The 18362-nt window shown below is 42.2% G+C and overlaps 1 protein-coding gene across 1 annotated transcript in view; it reads left to right on the top strand.

Annotated features, from left to right (window-relative positions):
• Positions 1 to 18362, top strand: part of CRIM1 (cysteine rich transmembrane BMP regulator 1) — a 957989-nt gene that overhangs the window by 630878 nt on the left and 308749 nt on the right. The window contains exon 6 of the mRNA XM_077283003.1: positions 13391 to 13573. Within this exon, the coding sequence (XP_077139118.1) occupies positions 13391 to 13573 (183 nt within the window). The remainder of the gene's footprint in view (positions 1 to 13390; positions 13574 to 18362) is intronic.

Here is an 18362-nt window from a genome sequence, read left to right as displayed (position 1 = left end):
CAAAAATTCACAGACCTAAAGTACTTGAGGGGGTCAGTGGGGCCACGGCCCCAAATGAAAGGTAGCTTGTGCTTAACAAGAGCCTGCCATCTCTCTGAATATATCTATTGTAGTAAATACATAAATATTTGTGTTCTCCGTAAAATAGCAATTTTATGGAACATTTTCTCGGAATGTTGTGTTATGCTGTTTCTCTGTAATTTTTTCTAGAAATGCATGAATTAATTGACAGCTCAATGTAACCGATTGAGGGGAGGGGATGGGGGGTCCAGCACGTCTGACACTGCCAGATTGTGAAGGGACAGACCACACTGACAAGGGAAGTGGTAACACCTAGTTGGCAATTTATTTATATTTAACTTATTTATATATAAAATATACGTCAGATGTTGTTAAGGTGTTAAAATGGTGCATTCTTCTGAACAGGTCACTATAGCTGACAGACCCTAGAGCCATTACTTGGTCTTGGATTGCCATGGCCACCATGAGAACCAAACAATCACAATCTCAGGGTGCAAGTGGGGTTGCAAAGGAGCCCCCACACTTTTAACCATCTAGATGCCATTGTCACTACTGACAGCAGCATCAAAGGGTGATTGGTTGGTGCCAAATCCAGCAGGGTGTCTGCTACAGTGTACAGCTGACAGTTGCTGTATTTTCACCCTCCGGGAATTCTATCCTCTTGCATTTCATGTCAGTACAAATATATAGTTGTGGTTATTGGTTGGTTAAAGACGTGCAGGTATTTACTAACAAGCGTGTCAGTAATTGGGGGGGTCCAGCTGGTCAAGGGACATTTGATTCTCTGGGGTAAAAGAAGTGGCCAGACAAGCTTGCTTAGCTCTTTCTATAACAGCGGTAGACTTTTGTAACTCTTTGTAACTCTTATTCTGCTAAACCACCCTTATTATCCTGAGAGATGGAGGTTTAAGAGGTGAGGACACAGAAATGATTGTAAATGTCTGAGATGACAATACCCCTTTTAACTAGGATGTCTCCTGTTGATCCCACAAAACAACCCCCTAGATAGAGTAAAGAGGGCTGGGAATACAACATAATACATGACATAAGAGAGCAGTAAGCTGTCACATTGTAAGCAGGCACAATTTCGGAGAATTCTGTAGGGTGTAATTATGTCTTCATAGTGGCCCATAGAGCACCCAGCAGGTTTCCTCCCTAATGCGCCATCTCATACGGTGAAATGAATGAGGCCATGTAAGGACCATAGACCTATGGATGATGGATCTAATGTCATAAAGCTAAAGAAGATGTACAAGTCATTTACATAGTATCTATCGAATGCCGACAGTGTATAGATTCTGACTTTTCAGCATGACGCACTTTGTCATTAGTCCTTTATTGCTATTCCAGATAACGATAGTACATAAGCTCAGCCTAACCACCGAGCGTTGGATTGAGAGCAGTCTATCGCTGTGTAGTGTGAGTTATCAGATTCTGCCAATTGTGACAAATGACGTCTAGTTTTTGTAACATGATTTACAATTGTGTAAGTACTATTGCCGATCCAAACTGCTTTGACGTACAAAAGATAGAGGCAAAATAATAAACCAAAAGAAATACTGCCCGCTGCTGTCTGCAGAATCTATAGACCATCAGCAGCCAGGACATTGAATGCACTATCTGACCCGCCGCTGAGGAATAGCACAGATCTGCCCGGCCGAAAATGATCCTTGTGATAGCAGCATTTATAAAGCTTGTCTTTCTGCAAGGATCATACATCTCGATTTAATAGTATAAACACAATATACTTGCTCAGAGCCATATAAAAGGACGCTAGCCTCAACAAGTCAATCCATGAAATGTGGAAAGTGAAGGCCGATGGGAGGGGAGCAGCAATTGCAACACTCCAGTTTCAATGATCACTCCAAAAACTTGATCTGAAATTAGCCAGTTTCACTGTGTTGTACAGAAAGAAATGTAAAATGTGTGGGCTGCTCCTTAGTAAAAAAACTGCAAGGCATGGATTCTGTGTCTGAGACGCAACGAACCAGTATTTTATGAATCTATCACTAAGTGTTTGCTGCAAAATCAGAGAGCAGCATAATGTAACGGCAAGGCCCCTGGTTCCAGCGACATGGCACTTACTGGGCTGCTTGTTGTAGTTTTAATAAAATCATTGTGTTATCAACAGGATATTACCTCTAGAGGACTAGTAAACCTGCTGCCATGTAGTCCTCTATAGAGCTCTGTATAACCCCGCTCCCACCGCTGATTGGCAGTTTTATGCAGTGTGCAGAGAAATCTAAATTTATACGGGGCTCAGTATTCAGAGAACTGATAGATCAGCATTCAGAAAACTGGTATATCTACAGCAGAGAAAACAAGGATTTTATCAAAACTACAGCAAGCAGACCAGTAAGTGGTACACCACTGGAATCTGGGTCTCTGCCCCTACATCATGCTGCTCACAGATAGGGTAGAAAAATCTGTTGACAAATTCCCTTTGAAAACAATCAATGTTCATTGCTATGTGGCAATTCTCAGATGAATTCCGAGATGAACTTACTGTTGGATCTCTTTTGCCACATACTGATCATAATTGATCCATCGAATATTGGACTTACTAGTGTTAGAGATTGGCCACTACTCTTGTATTGATGGGCTGCTCATAGGATAGGGCATCAATATCTGATCCATGGGCAAGCAACACCATGTATCCTCGCTGATCAGCTGCCTACAGTGGCAGATGCAAGTTCTCGGTTGCCGGAACACAGCAGATTCATCAAAACTATGGTGATCATGGCCGGATTCTGCAGATCCCCCCCGCTATTCACCATTATAGAAAAGGCGGAGTTGCTGTGTTCCAACAGCATCAAAGTACTTCCAGCCGCAGGAATCTTAAGGATAGTCCATCAATAATAATGTATTAGCCAACTGGTTTAAGGGAATCTGTTTAGTTCTAAAGCTAAACTTATCCTTCAACTTTTTAGGCAATGTACAGTACAGACCAAAAGTTTGGACACACCTTCTCATTTAAAGATTTTTCTGTATTTTCATGACTATGAAAATTGTACATTCACACTGAAGGCATCAAAACTATGAATAAACACATGTGGAATTATATACTTAACAAAAAAGTGTGAAACAACTGAAATTATGTATTATATTCTAGGTTTTTCAAAGTAGCCACCTTTTGCTTTGATGACTGCTTTGCACACTCTTGGCATTCTCTTGATGAGCTTCAAAAGGTAGTCACCGGGAATGGTTTTCACTTCACAGGTGTGCCTTGTCAGGTTTAATAAGTGGGATTTCTTGCCTTATAAATGGGGTTGGGACCATCCGTTGTGTTGTGCAGAAGTCTGGTGCATACACAGCTGATAGTCCTACTGAATAGACTGTTAGAATTTGTATTATGGCAAGAAAAAAAGCAGCTAAGTAAAGAAAAACGAGTCGCCATCATTACTTTAAGAAATGAAGGTCAGTCAGTCAGAAAAATTGGGAAAACTTTGAAAGTGTCCCCAAGTGCAGTGGCAAAAACCATCAAGCGCTACAAAGAAAGTGGCTCACATGAGGACCGCCCCAGGAAAGGAAGACCAAGAGTCACCTCTGATTCTGAGGATAAGTTTATCCGAGTCACCAGCCTTAGAAATCACAGGTTAACAGCAGCTCAGATTAGAGACCAGGTCAATGCCACACAGAGTTCTAGCAGCAGACACATCTCTACAACAACTGTTAAGAGAAGACTTTGTGCAGCAGGCCTTCATGGTAAAATAGCTGCTAGGAAACCACTGCTAAGGACAGGCAACAAGCAGAAGAGACTTGTTTGGGCTAAAGAACACAAGGAATGGACATTAGACCAGTGGAAATCTGTGCTTTGGTCTGATGAGTCCAAATTTAAGATCTTTGGTTCCAAACACTGTGTCTTTGTGCGGCGCAGAAAAGGTTAACGCATGGACTACATGCCTGGTTCCCACCGTGAAGCATGGAGGAGGAGGTGTGATGGTGTGGGGGTGCTTTGCTGGTGACACTGTTGGGTATTTATTCAAAATTAAAGGCATACTGAACCAGCATGGCTACCACAGCATCTTGCAGCGGCATGCTATTCCATCCGGTTTGCGTTTAAGTTAGACCATCATTTATTTTTCAACAGGACAATGACCCCAAACACACCTCCAGGCTGTGTAAGGGCTATTTAACCAAGAAGGAGAGTGATGGGGTGCTACGCCAGATGACCTGCTCTCCACAGTCACCAGACCTGAACCCAATCGAGATGGTTTGGGTGAGCTGGACCGCAGAGTGAAGGCAAAAGGGCCAACAAGTGCTAAGCATCTCTGGGAACTCTTTCAAGATTGTTGGAAGACCATTCCCGGTGACTACCTCTTGAAGCTCATCAAGAGAATGCCAAGAGTGTGCAAAGCAGTCATCAAAGCAAAAGGAGGCTACTTTGAAGAACGTAGAATATAAGACATAATTTCAGTTGTTTCACACTTTTTTGTTAAGTATATAATTCCACATGTGTTAATTCATAGTTTTGATGCCTTCAGTGTGAATGTACAATTTTCATAGTCATGAAAATACAGAAAAATCTTTAACCCCTTTCTGCCATTGGACGTACTATTCCGTCCATGTGGGGTGGGCCCTAATTCCCAAGGACGGAATAGTACGTCCAGCACGATCGGCCGCTCTCACGGGGGGAGCGCGGCCAATCGCGGCCGGGTGTCAGCTGCCTATCGCAGCTGACATCCGGCACTATGTGCCAGGAGCGGTCACGGACCGCCCCCGGCACATTAACCCCCGGCACACCGCAATCAAACATAATCGCGGTGTGCCGGCGGTACAGGGAAGCATCGCGCAGGGAGAGGGCTCCCTGCGGGCTTCCCTGAGACCCCCGGAGCAACGCGATGTGATCGCGTTGCTACGAGGGTCTCCTACCTCCTATCCCTGCAGGCCGCAGATCCAAAATGGCCGCGGGGCTGCATCCGGGTCCTGCAGGGATTACTTCCGGGTGCCGTGCAGGCTGCAGATGAAAGCTGCAGCCTGCACGGCTGTAAGTGAGATCGGTGATCTGACAGAGTGCTGTGCACACTGTCAGATCAACGATCTGTAATGTCCCCCCCTGGGACAAAGTAAAAAAGTTAAAAAAAAATTCCCACATGTGTAAAAAAAAAATAATAAAAAAATTCCTAAATAAAGAAAAAAAAAAATATTATTCCCATAAATACATTCCTTTGTCTAAATAAGAAAAATCAAACAATAAAAGTACACATATTTAGTATCGCCGCGTCCGTAACGACACCACCTATAAAACTATATCACTAGTTAACCCCTTCAGTGAACACCGTAAAAAAAAAAAAAAAAAAAAAAACGAGGCAAAAAACAACGCTTTTTTCTCATACCGCCAAACAAAAAGTAGAATAACACGCGATCAAAAAGACGGATATAAATAACCATGGTACCGCTGAAAACGTCATCTTGTCCCGCAAAAAACGAGCCGCCATATAGCATCATCAGCGAAAAAATAAAAAAGTTATAGTCCTCAGAATAAAGTGATGCCAAAATAATTATTTTTTATATAAAATAGTTTTTATCGTATAAAAGCGCCAAAACATAAAAAAAATGATATAAATGAGGTATCGCTGTAATCGTACTGACCCGAAGAATAAAACTGCTTTATCAATTTTACCAAACGCGGAACGGTATAAACGCCTCCCCCAAAAGAAATTCATGAATAGCTGGTTTTTGGTCATTCTGCCTCACAAAAATTGGAATAAAAAGCGATCAAAAAATCTCCCGCGCCCGAGCATGTTACCAATAAAAACGTCAGCTCGTTCCGCAAAAAACAAGACCTCACATGACTCTGTGGACTCAAATATGGAAAAATTATAGCTCTCAAAATGTGGTAACGCAAAAAATATTTTTTGCAATAAAAAGCTTTTTTCAGTGTGTGACGGCTGCCAATCATAAAAATCAGCTAAAAAACCCGCTATAAAAGTAAATCAAACCCCCCTTCATCACCCCCTTAGTTAGGGAAAAATAAAAAAAATAAAAAAATGTATTTATTTCCATTTTACCATTAGGGTTAGGGCTAGGGTTAGGGCTAGGGTTAGGGCTAGGGTTAGGGCTAGGGTTAGGGTTAGGGTTGGGGCTAGGGTTAGGGCTAGGGTTGGGGCTAGGGTTGGGGCTAGGGTTAGGGTTGGGGCTAGGGTTAGGGTTGGGGCTAGGGTTTGGGTTGGGGCTAGGGTTAGGGTTGGGGCTAGGGTTAGGGCTAGGGTTAAGGCTACAGTTAGGGTTGGGACTAAAGTTAGGGTTAGGGTTGGGGCTAAAGTTAGGGTTAGGGTTTGGATTACATCTACGGTTGGGAATAGGGTTGGGATTAGGGTTAGGGGTGTGTCTGGGTTAGAGGTGTGGTTAGGGTTACCATTGGGATTAGGGTTAGGGGTGTGTTTGGATTAGGGTTTCAGTTATAATTGGGGGGGTTTCCACTGTTTAGGCACATCAGGGGCTCTCCAAATGCGACATGGCGTCCGATCTCAATTTCAGCCAATTTTGCGTTGAAAAAGTAAAACAATGCTCCTTCCCTTCCGAGCTCTCCCGTGCACCCAAACAGGGGTTTACCCCAACATATGGGGTATCAGCGTACTCGGGAACACATTGGAGAACAACTTTTGGGGTCCAATTTCTCCTGTTACCCTTGGGAAAATACAAAACTGGGGGCTAAAAAATAATTTTGGGGGGAATTTTTTATTTTTTTATTTTCACGGCTATGCGTTATAAACTGTAGTGAAACACTTGAGGGTTCAAAACTCTCACAACACAACTCTATATGAGTTGCTTAGGGGGTCTACTTTCCAAAATGGTGTCACTTGTGTTTTTTTTTTACTGTTTAGGTACATTAGGGCTCTGCAAACGCAATGTGACGCCTGCAGACCATTCCATCTAAGTCTACATTCAAAATGGCGCTCCATCCCTTCCGAGCCCTCCCATGCGCCCAAACAGTGGTTCCCTCCCACATATGGGGTATCAGCGTACTCAGGACAAATTGGACAACAACTTTTGGGGTCCAATTTCTCCTGTTACCCTCGGGAAAATACAAAACTGGGGGCTAAAAAATAATTTTTGTGGAAAAAAAATATTTTTTATTTGCATGGCTCTGCGTTATAAACTGTAATGAAACAATTGGGGGTTCAAAGCTCTCACAACACATCTAGATGAGTTCCTTAGGGGGTCTACTTTCCAAAATGGTGTCACTTGTGGGGGGTTTCTACTGTTTAGGTACATTAGGGCCTCTGCAAACGCAATGTGACGCCTGCAGACCATTCCATCTAAGTCTGCATTCCAAATGGCGCTCCTTCCCTTCCGAGCCCTCCCATGCGCCCAAACGGTGGTTCCCCCCCACATATGGGGTATCAGCGTACTCAAGACAAATTGGACAACAACTTTTGGGGTCCAATTTCTCCTGTTACCCTTGTGAAAATACAAAACTGGGGGCTAAAAAATAATTTTGGGGGGAAATTTTTTTTTTTATTATTTTCACGCCTATGCGTTATAAACTGTAGTGAAACACTTGAGGGTTCAAAACTCTCACAACACATCTAGATGAGTTGCTTAGGGGGTCTACTTTCCAAAATGGTGTCACTTGTGTTTTTTTTTTACTGTTTAGGTACATTAGGGCTCTGCAAACGCAATGTGACGCCTGCAGACCATTCCATCTAAGTCTGCATTCAAAATGGCGCTCCATCCCTTCCGAGCCCTCCCATGCGCCAAAACAGTGGTTCCCCCCCACATATGGGGTATCAGCGTACTCAGGACAAATTGGACAACAACTTTTGGGGTCCAATTTCTCCTGTTACCCTCGGGAAAATACAAAACTGGGGGCTAAAAAATAATTTTTGTGGGAAAAAAATGTTTGTTTTATTTTTATGGCTCTGCATTATAAACTTCTGTGAAGCACTTGGTGGGTCAAAGTGCTCACCACACCTCTAGATAAGTTCCTTAGGGGGTCTACTTTCCAAAATGGTGTCACTTGTGGGGGGTTTCAATGTTTAGGCACATTAGTGGCTCTCCAAACGCAACATGGCGTCCCACCTCAATTCCTGTCAATTTTGCATTGAAAAGTCAAACTGCGCTCCTTCCTTTCCGAGCTCTCCTATGCGCCCAAACAGTGGTTTACCCCCACATATGGGTATCAGCGTACTCAGGACAAATTGGACAACAACTTTTGGGGTCCAATTTCTTCTCTTACCCTTGGGAAAATAAAAAATTGGGGGCGAAAATATCATTTTTGTGAAAACATATGATTTTTTATTTTTACGGTTCTGCATTATAAACTTCTGTGAAGCACTTGGTGAGTCAAAGTGCTCACCACACCTCTAGATAAGCTCCTTAGGGGGTCTACTTTCCAAAATGGTGTCACTTGTGGGGGGTTTCAATGTTTAGGCATATCAGGGGCTCTCCAAATGCAACATGGTGTCCCATCTCAATTCCAGTCAATTTTGCATTGAAAAGTAAAATGGCGCTCCTTCGCTTCCGAGCTCTGTCATGCGCCCAAACAGTGGTTTACCCCCACATATGGGGTATCAGCGTACTCAGGACAAATTGTACAACATCTTTTGGGGTCCATTTTCTCCTGTTACCCTTGGTAAAATAAAACAAATTGGAGCTGAAGTAAATTTTGTGTGAAAAAAAAGTTAAATGCTCATTTTTATTTAAACATTCCAAAAATTCCTGTGAAACACCTAAAGGATAAACTTCTTGAATGTGGTTTTGAGCACCTTGAGGGGTGCAGTTTTTAGAATGGTGTCACACTTGGGTATTTTCTATCATATAGACCCCTCAAAATGACTTCAAATGAGATGTGGTCCCTAAAAAAAAAATGGTGTTGTGAAAATGAGAAATTGCTGGTCAAATTTTAACCCTTATAACTCCCTAACAAAAAAAAATTTTGGTTCCAAAATTGTGCTGATGTAAAGTAGACATGTGGGAAATGTTACTTATTAAGTATTTTGTGTGACATATCACTGTGATTTAATTGCATAAAAATTCAAAGTTGGAAAATTGCGAAATTTTCAAAGTTTTCGCCAAATTTCCCTTTTTTTCACAAATAAACGCAGGTAATATCAAATAAATTTTACCACTATCATGAAGTACAATATGTCACGAGAAAACATTGTCAGAATCACCGGGATCCGTTGAAGCGTTCCAGAGTTATAACCTCATAAAGGGACAGTGGTCAGAATTGTAAAAATTGGCCCGGTCCATAACGTGCAAACCACCCTTGGGGGTGAAGGGGTTAAATGAGAAGGTGTGTCCAAACTTTTGGTCTGTACTGTACATTGACATGTACAAAGTAGGATAATTTTGTATGAATTCCATTTTGTGCGCCTTGTAGACAATTTCATTAGCCAGATGGCTCCACTGGCCTTGACATCAATGGTTGCGCTAGCACACAGATTGCATCTTAAGCGCCTTTATGTAATAAAGTTGAGTGCTGTGTACAGACGATCCATTGTCAGGCAGTTTGATCATTTCTCAAAAAAATTCCCTTGCATATATAATTTATGGAAGTGCTGTAGGAGCTGAGGTGGCGCAGGTAACAGAAAGTGCTGAAATTCTGCCCATTTCGAGCCTTTCACCTCTTAGATGATGATAGATGTTCCACTGAGACTCCGGATAAATCGTAAAGACTTTTTTCGTCCTCTCAGCACAACTTTAACTTAGTTGCAGTCTGGCCATCATAAGATAGATTGCCCCCATATATGTATTAGTCAAGTATAATAGGTGTCACTTGTGAGCTGCTTGCTTCAGGACAGCATGGTAAATAGTATAATAACTCAAGTGACATACACTGACTTTATTGAAGACTTGAGGCCAAATGAGTATTACTATTTATTTTTCTTCCAAAGAGCAATGTGCATATAATATATAAGTTGTGATGTTTGCCTTTTTTGTATTTGGATTTACATTTGAATTGTGAAAAATGTACTTAAAGGTTTGGTAAAAAGTAAATTTCCATCTAAATCCCTATCTATTTAGTGGCATAATTGTATCTGTTTTCTAATACACTTTTATTGAAAAGTCCCTATCCTTCCCTAACTACACCGCCTAGCCACTTTTCTTTCTTGATTTATTAAGACCAGCTTTGTGCACACTAGTGTTGATGCTAGTTCATTCAGAGGTGCCTGACACTCAATGAATTAGTGCATTTACAACTGGTGGGCGCCACCACCAGAAATGTTACTCCAGTCAGGGCTGTACGTCTTCCGCCAGTGGGCAGGCAGCAGTACAGAAGGAAAAGAACACATTTCCACCATAGCCGAGAGCAGATTTCTCAGAATGTGAGATGTAATCACACTTAAATCTGTTGTGCATAAGAAACGTTTTATTCAATCTGCAATGAGAGCAGGCTGTCATCATGTGTCTCACACAGGAGAAGTCTGTTCTGGGCCACTCCTGTGTGAGATGTAATGTATCCGCAACGGACAGGCGAAATGAAAACAAAAATGTATTAATTTGTGTGTCAAGTTCAGCCTGATAAATTTGAAGAAAGGCCCTCTTTAAGGAAAGTGTCTTTATATAACGCAGACCAAACAGTGCTTTCATGTATGTTTCAAGTACAAAACCCTGTAGACATTTCAATGAATGAAGCCAACAAAGTCACTGTGCACACTGCCTGGCCTCCATCCTGGCAGTATTTGTCTTTTTCTAGACAGCTATATCACTTTTTGTGTGTATCCAACATACACAAAAATGTGATATAGCTACTCTGCCTGTTGGCTTTTTGTTAATGGTGTCTTTTGTGTTTTTAATTGTTTTAAACTGTTTGGCACACTATGTTTCAATAAAGCCATTTTTTACTGTTCCTTATTTGTGCTTGTGCACCTTTATTCTGTATACATTTTCTTTTCAAAATCTCATAATCTTTTTTTCCGCTGTTAGTTTCACCCCATCCCCTATTCTATACTTTTGTGGGGCCCACAATTTCTATTCAATTACAGTTTTTGTCTGTAAAATATGAACACTGCCAGTATGGAGACCAGTGTCCACAGTGATTCTGTCGACCTCCAACGGCTTCAAGTGAATGGCTCGGAATGGGAATTGTCGGAGTTCCCGTTGGGATATAGTTTTTCTGACATTGCTCGACATAGAGCACTGTCGAATTGTGAACCTAGCCTTAAAGGGGTTGTCCACTACTAGGACAACCCCTTCTTAAACTAAATGTTAAAGGTAAGGTGCTCCCAGTTTTCTTGTAGTTTGTTTTTTTTGTGAAATTAAGCTTAAAATAGTAATTAAAATGTATTAATGCAATGTTTGCACTGTTTGCAAACATTTCTATCTGAAAAATATTATATGTTTTTTACAAATATATATATATAATTTCCACTAGGGGGAGCATTTTCCGCTTTAGACCTAAAGCAGCTATAGTAAGACTTACCAGCTTTATTGTTAGCAGCAAAATTGGGGCAGTAACTGCTGACATCACCATTTCCCTCCCCTTTTGGGTGGTCTAGTATCCCTGGGGCAGAATGAAGAGTAGCATCACAGGGCAGCACCATTTTGTGGGTGACTGCCCTGTGATCTGCTATCACCAGCAGTTACTGTCTCTCCCATCAGTCTCTCTCACCCAGATTACATGATTCTCTCACCCCCCTCCCCAATGCCTGGCCATTCGCTGCAGACCTGCAGCTACTTCTTATCTTATCTGAGGGATTTATCACAGCTCCTGCCCAGCAGCTGACAGCTCCTGTCTGATAATGCTAATGGTACACTGTTCCTCCTTGATGTCTCTGCTATTCTGCCAGTACTTTTCTCCTGCATTTTAAGGCCCCGTCTCACATAGCGAGATCGCTAGCGAGATCGCTGCTGAGTCACAAGTTTTGTAACGCAACAGCGACCTCAGTAGCGATCTCGCTATGTGTGACACATACCAGCGACCCGGCCCCTGCTGTGAGTTCGCTGGTCGTGTCGGAATGGCCTGGGCCGTTTTTTGGTCGTTGAGGTCCCGCTGACATCGCTGAATCGGTGTGTGTGACACCGATCCAGCGATGTCTTCACTGGTAACCAGGGTAAACATCGGGTTACTAAGCGCAGGGCCGTGCTTAGTAACCCGATGTTTACCCTGGTTACCAGCGTAAATGTAAAAAAAAAAAACAAACAGTACATACTCACCATCTGATGTCCGTCAGGTCCCTTGCCGTCTGCTTCCCACACTGACTGAGCGCCGCAAAGTGAAAGTGAAAGTACAGCACAGCGGTGACGTCACCGCTGCGCTCTGCTCTCACTGTACGGCTGCACTCAGTCAGAGCGGGAAGCAGACGGCAAGGGACCTGACGGACATCAGATGGTGAGTATGTACTGTTTGTTTTTTTTGGTAACCAGGGTAAACATCGGGTTACTAAGCGCGGCCCTGCGCTTAGTAACCCGATGTTTACCCTGGTTACCGGGGTGCTGCAGGGGGACTTCGGCATCGTTGAAAACAGTTTCAACGATGCCGAAGTCGTTCCCCTGATCGTTGGTCGCTGGAGAGAGCTGTCTGTGTGACAGCTCCCCAGCGACCACACAGCGACTTACCAACTATCACGGCCAGGTCGTATCGCTGGTCGTGATCGTTGGTAAATCGCTATGTGTGACGGGGCCTTTACTCCAGTCAGCCTTCAATCTAGGATCCGTTCTGCTGGAAGTGGCGTGCCCAGTTCACAGCAGTGACAGTTCTATTGCAATAGATAGGGTCGGATTCACCTGTTATCTACTATGGCCATGGGGTGCCGTATTATGACACTGATAGTGTCGTGCTGCTATTGTGAAAGCAAGATATCAGCCTCCAGTGCTTTCTTTAAAATCCTATAACACACAAAATATGTTTCAAATGCAATCAAAACTTGGTTATAACAGCATGTTATGCTACATTACATTGATTTATTAATGATCTTCAAACGCAATACCTTCCCTTTAAGCCCCGTTAACATAATAAGGCCTATACCCTCCTCCCATGCTGGTGCGGTTCCTGTGGTATCGGCACTCACTCTTCCCGGGTCTGTGGTGCCCTGTTGTGACACCTGACACTGGCGTCACTGTCCCCGCTTTTGGACAAACTGAACATGAAAAGGAAGCCAGTGATCAGCTGCAGCCTGGACTTCCTCTTCATGTTCAGTTTGTCCGAAGGCGGAGACAGTAACGCCAGCGCTGTTTGGACGCCGGGTATTGTGTGTCATTGCACCGCATCACATCCCCATTACTGCGAGTGCCAACACCGCAGGAACGGAGCCGGCACAGGAGGTGAGTATAGGCCTTAAGACTTTAAGAAAGGGTTTCTCTAGTAGTGGACAACCGCTTTAATGAGATTCTTTATTACTTTACCAACTCTATAAGGTCAGGGGTTTCTTTAGTATCTGTCAGAAATGAATACATTTTTTTTCTTATCCTTTCTTTTTAGAGACAAAGCCAGCATGTATATTTAATAACGTGGAGTACTACGATGGAGATATGTTTCGTATGGATGCGTGCCGCTTCTGTCGGTGTCAAGGAGGTGTTTCCATCTGTTTCTCAGCTCAGTGCGGAGAGCTGCACTGTGACCGCTATTATGTGCCAGAAGGGGAGTGCTGCCCAGTTTGTGAAGGTAATGTCATTTATCAGCATTAGTAAGGACTCATTACCAGGAGATGCAAACAGTGAGGAACCTGTTGAGGACCAGCAGGACGTCTGCACCTAGTGTCTGCTGCATAGCTACAAATTGTCAAAAATTCTGTTTCCCAGAGCAGATTTATTGGAGTGTCCTCGGGATTGTTACAGGTGGCATGCCCTAGACTTGTCAAAAATACAATTGTTTAGACTACTAGAATTTGAGACAAATATTACAAACAATTGTTACTCAACAGAGGAAATATTTACCCATTCAGGTAGTAATGCTGCAGAAAGCCTCATCGCTACCACATCTGCAGAACTATTCAGTTTTTTCTGGAAACATCATCACAAGCTTTTTACACGTCACAATGTCTCCTCTTTGAAGTCAATAGGTAAAGAATTCACGGAAACAATGAGAAAACTGTCAAGGCATTGGAATACACAGGAGCCCAAATAATGCAGCCATTTTCTGCAGCTTCGCGTGAATAGGATGCTAGAGTTTATAAACACGTGGACTTACTTGTATTCTGCAGTCCCAAAGGAACTGGATGCTTTGCATGGCTTACTACAGGAGAAAAAGTATACTGGCAGAAAAAGATGGATCGGACATGATGTATATGGCAAGACAAAAGTGGTCAGTTTTGACTCTTATTTTATTCTTAATGCTCCGCTGAATAATCTTTTACTTTTTTTTTACTTTTTTTTTAAATCCATCTTATGATTCTAGAGACATGGGCCTTTTCATATAGTGCACAATTTTGTAGTCTGTAACGAGGGGGCGTGGCTCACAAGGTAATATGCAAAGCAGACTAATGACATGCCCCAAGAGAATCATGTAAGTCACACTCCCTTTTGGGGACCATAAGAATTAATATTAAAAAAAGGTGCATGTCTCTTTAAACAGTATGGAGGAATAAAAAAAAAACTACATGACAGAGGAGCAGCAGGAAACAAACAAGAGCAAAAACTGGTCACTTTAGACCTTATGACTGGTCTTTAATGGCCTTTTAGTTTCAGCCAAAAAGTTGCAATATATTTTTTAAACAATTTTGACATTTTTAAGAACTCTACTTGCTGTCAATCAGTAGAATCTTTGCTCCCAGCAGCAGAAAATATGTCGGTAATTTCACACTGCTGGTAATTAGAGGTATTACAGCAAAAAAAATGACCTCATGCAGGTGTCGATTTTCCATTATGGTGCGTTTGCAATATGAAAACCGAGCCTAAATAGTCCTGCAACTATGTGTCCATCACAGTGAAGGTTCCTTTTAAATGCAAGCCGAGATCTTGACAACTGTCAAAAGTGGATACGGAAAGTATATTGGAAAGTTTTTTATTTAAAATGGATTAACTCATAATAAACATAGAAAAATTGAAATATAACCAGAGTAATCAAAGAAAAGATCGACATACATGCTTGTCCAGTTTACTTTGTATTTACGTTATGTAGTTTTTTTTATATAACTAGCATTTGTTCCAAGTGTTCCACATCACACGGGAATGATATAATCTTCATTCCTCAGTCACCTCCAATATCTTTCTTCAATCTGCATCGCTGCCTGATAACATCGCTGCTCACTTCCCCCATAAAGCCGGAGATGCTGCACATCTGCCCAAGACATCTGCCTCCTGCATCTGATGGACCTGGTGCCGCTTACTGATCCGTTCATCCATTCACACAGAAAAGTATCCGCCCTAGGCAGGGTCATTCCCCCCAGGATGGAGCTTGCACTTGACCATGCACCTTGCTGAGTAGTTTATTTCTGGTTAACGTAACAGTTTGTGTCAGTAACAAGACGATTACCGAGAATTAGTGTAATGCTCACATGTGTCTATGGCAAGGTTTATCCACCTAGACAGGTCATGATAAAGAAGTCTAAGACCGTGTCACACATCTGTGCTTCACCATACGAACAACGAAATAATGACTGACCGTAGATCTCATGAACGAAACTCATCAGATTATCAACATATTCACATCTGGGCATTATCCTATTATCCCAGTCTTCATGCATATTGATTAACAATTACCGTCCGTTATCTCATACATTGACAGGAGTGGGGATGTTTTTAGGAAAGTTAGAGCCCTTCCCATGTTTTTATTATACTGCTCTCTATGAGTACTTTATCTATCTATCTATCCATCCTACAGTGCCATTGTCTTGAAAGTTTGCTCTTGCAAGCCAATTTGAAGTAATCAACAGGTTTTAGCTACCTCATATGAGAGCAGAATAATATAGGAAAAGAGTCTCTGATTCCAGCAATGTCTCACTTACACCGTGTTCCAAATTATTATGCAAATGACATTTTTCTCGGATTTTCCAAAAGGGTCGGTGCAAATGACACTCAGTCTAATAAAAGTTATCACCCGTTAAAGTATACATCGAATTTTATTGAAGAAACCTCCCAATGATAACAGTACACTCCCTGGCAGAAGTTATGTCGCTTATCCATGTTATGTAAATAAAAGCTTATAACCTGATGTTAAATTCATCCATTGGTTGTATAAATTATTCTTTTGAAAGCTGAAACCCTCCAAAATATGGTTTAGGTTAAGAAAATAAATCAATGCAGAAATATTGATCAGTTAACGGACACAGAATGGTCTGATTTTGGCAAGACAAAAGTTTTGTCGCCTGGTCATATAATGCACCCAATTCTAGTTTACATCCTCACCTGTGCTCAGTATGGCTAGTTTCACACTTGCGTTTTGAGGAGCTGCGGAGGGCTGCGGACTTCCTCCGTGAAGCCCTACCCTCAGCCGCTAGCTCCGCCTATTTCTGCATGCGGCCTGCGTACCTATCTTTAACATTAGGTACGCAGGTCGTGCCGCTGTATGCAGATGCTTCCGCATGTGTCGTTTTGATGATGCGGAGAAAAAAAATTGCTACCAGCTGTGTCCTACGCTGGTTGCCGCATCGTCAAAACGATGCATGCGGAAGCATCCGCATACAGCGGTACGACCTGTGTACCTAATGTTAAAGATAGCTACACAGGCCGCATGCAGAAGTAGGAGGAGCAAGCGGTGGAGGTGCGGCCGGGGGCAGAGCTTCACAGAGGAAGTCCGCAGCTCCTCAAAACGCTAATGTGAAACCAGCCTTAATGATCAGTTAATTAATGTGTGTGTAGAAAAGAATCCCAGCACCCCAGACCTTCACTTCAACTGCAACTTGAGCTCTGACAACATGCCAAAATTCCACCCTGTGACCAAAGCCTGGATTATCAAGAGGCTGAAGACCAGATCCACTGCAGAGGTGGCTGGCACCTTTATTGTGTCTCAGTGTCAATTACAAAAAAATAAAAAAAAATTTGAAGAGACTGGAGATGTGTTTGACAAGCCCAGGTCCGGCAGACCCCGCAAGACAACTGCTCAGGAGGAACGTTTGTTGGTTAGAAAATCCAAAGCAAGACCCTCTTCCACTGCAGCAGAGTTCCAACAGGCCTGGTCACCTCAAGTCCCTGTGTCAACTAGAACAGTTTGTAGGATTCTGTCTCGAAATGGCCTCCATGGTAGAATCAGTGCCCAGAAAACAAAAGGCAAATAAAAAACGTGTGGCATTTGCAAAGTCCCACATCCTACTAAACAGATGGACGCTGGAAAAGTGACAGAAGGTGGATTTCTCTGATGAATCTTCAGTAGAATTACACCACAGCTGCCGCAAATACTGCAGGAGACCTACTGGAGCCCGTATGGATCCAAAATGCACCCAGAAAACAGTTAAATTTGGAGGTGGAAAGATCATGGTCTGGGGTTACATTCAGTATGGGGTGTGCGAAACATTTGCAAGGTGGAAGGCAATATCAATAGCCTAAAATATCAGGAAGTATTAGCTACCTCTAATATTCCAAATCATAAAAGGGGTCAAATTCTGCAGCAGGATGGTGCTCCATCTCATACATCCATCTCACAACAAAGTTCCTCCAGGCAAAAAAGATCAAGGTGCTCAAGGTCTGGCCAGCCCAGTCACCTGACATGAACATCATTGAGCATGTTTGGGGTAGGATGAAAGAGTAAGCTTGGAAGACAAAACCAAAGAATCTAGATGAACTCTGGGAGGCATGTAAGATTGCATTCTTTGCTATTCCTGATGACTTCATTAATAAATTGTATGAATCAATGTTGAACCGCATGGATGCAGTCCTTGAAGCTCATGGAAGTCACACAAAATATTAAATATGACTCTAATAGCACCACAACTTCATTCACCAATGTTATGCAACATATATTTGTATTTTAATTTAATTATTTGTTTAAATATCACATTACTTTCTGTGGGCGACAAAACTTTTGTCTTGCCAAAATCTGACCATTCTGTGTCCATTAACTGATCAATATTTCTGGATTGATGCCAATTTATTTTCTCAACCTAAACCACATTTCGGAGGGTTTCAGCTTTCAAAAGAATAATGTATACAACCAATGGATGAATTTAACTTCAGGTTATAAGCTTTTATTTACATAACATGGATAAGTGAAATAACTTCTGTTAGGGAGCGTATAATCTCCAAAATGTATAAAAACTCAGAATGGACTGTTCCAAATTATTAGGCACAGTAGAATTTCTAAACATTTGATATGTTTTATAGAACTGAAAATGCTCATTTGTTGAATCTGCAGCATTAGGAGGTCACATTCACTGAACAAAAAAGCTATTTAACTCCAAAACATCCTAACATGCCAAGTTACATGTTATCATAGGAACCCTTCTTTGATATCACCTTCACAATTCTTGCATCCATTGAACTTCTGAGTTTTTGGAGAGTTTCTGCTTGTATTTCTTTGC

The sequence above is a fragment of the Ranitomeya variabilis genome, chromosome 2, assembly GCF_051348905.1.
Source record: "Ranitomeya variabilis isolate aRanVar5 chromosome 2, aRanVar5.hap1, whole genome shotgun sequence".
Taxonomy (NCBI): domain Eukaryota; kingdom Metazoa; phylum Chordata; class Amphibia; order Anura; family Dendrobatidae; genus Ranitomeya; species Ranitomeya variabilis.
The sequence above is the reverse complement of the archived record's forward strand: the minus strand, read 5'-3'. Positions and strand labels throughout refer to the sequence as shown.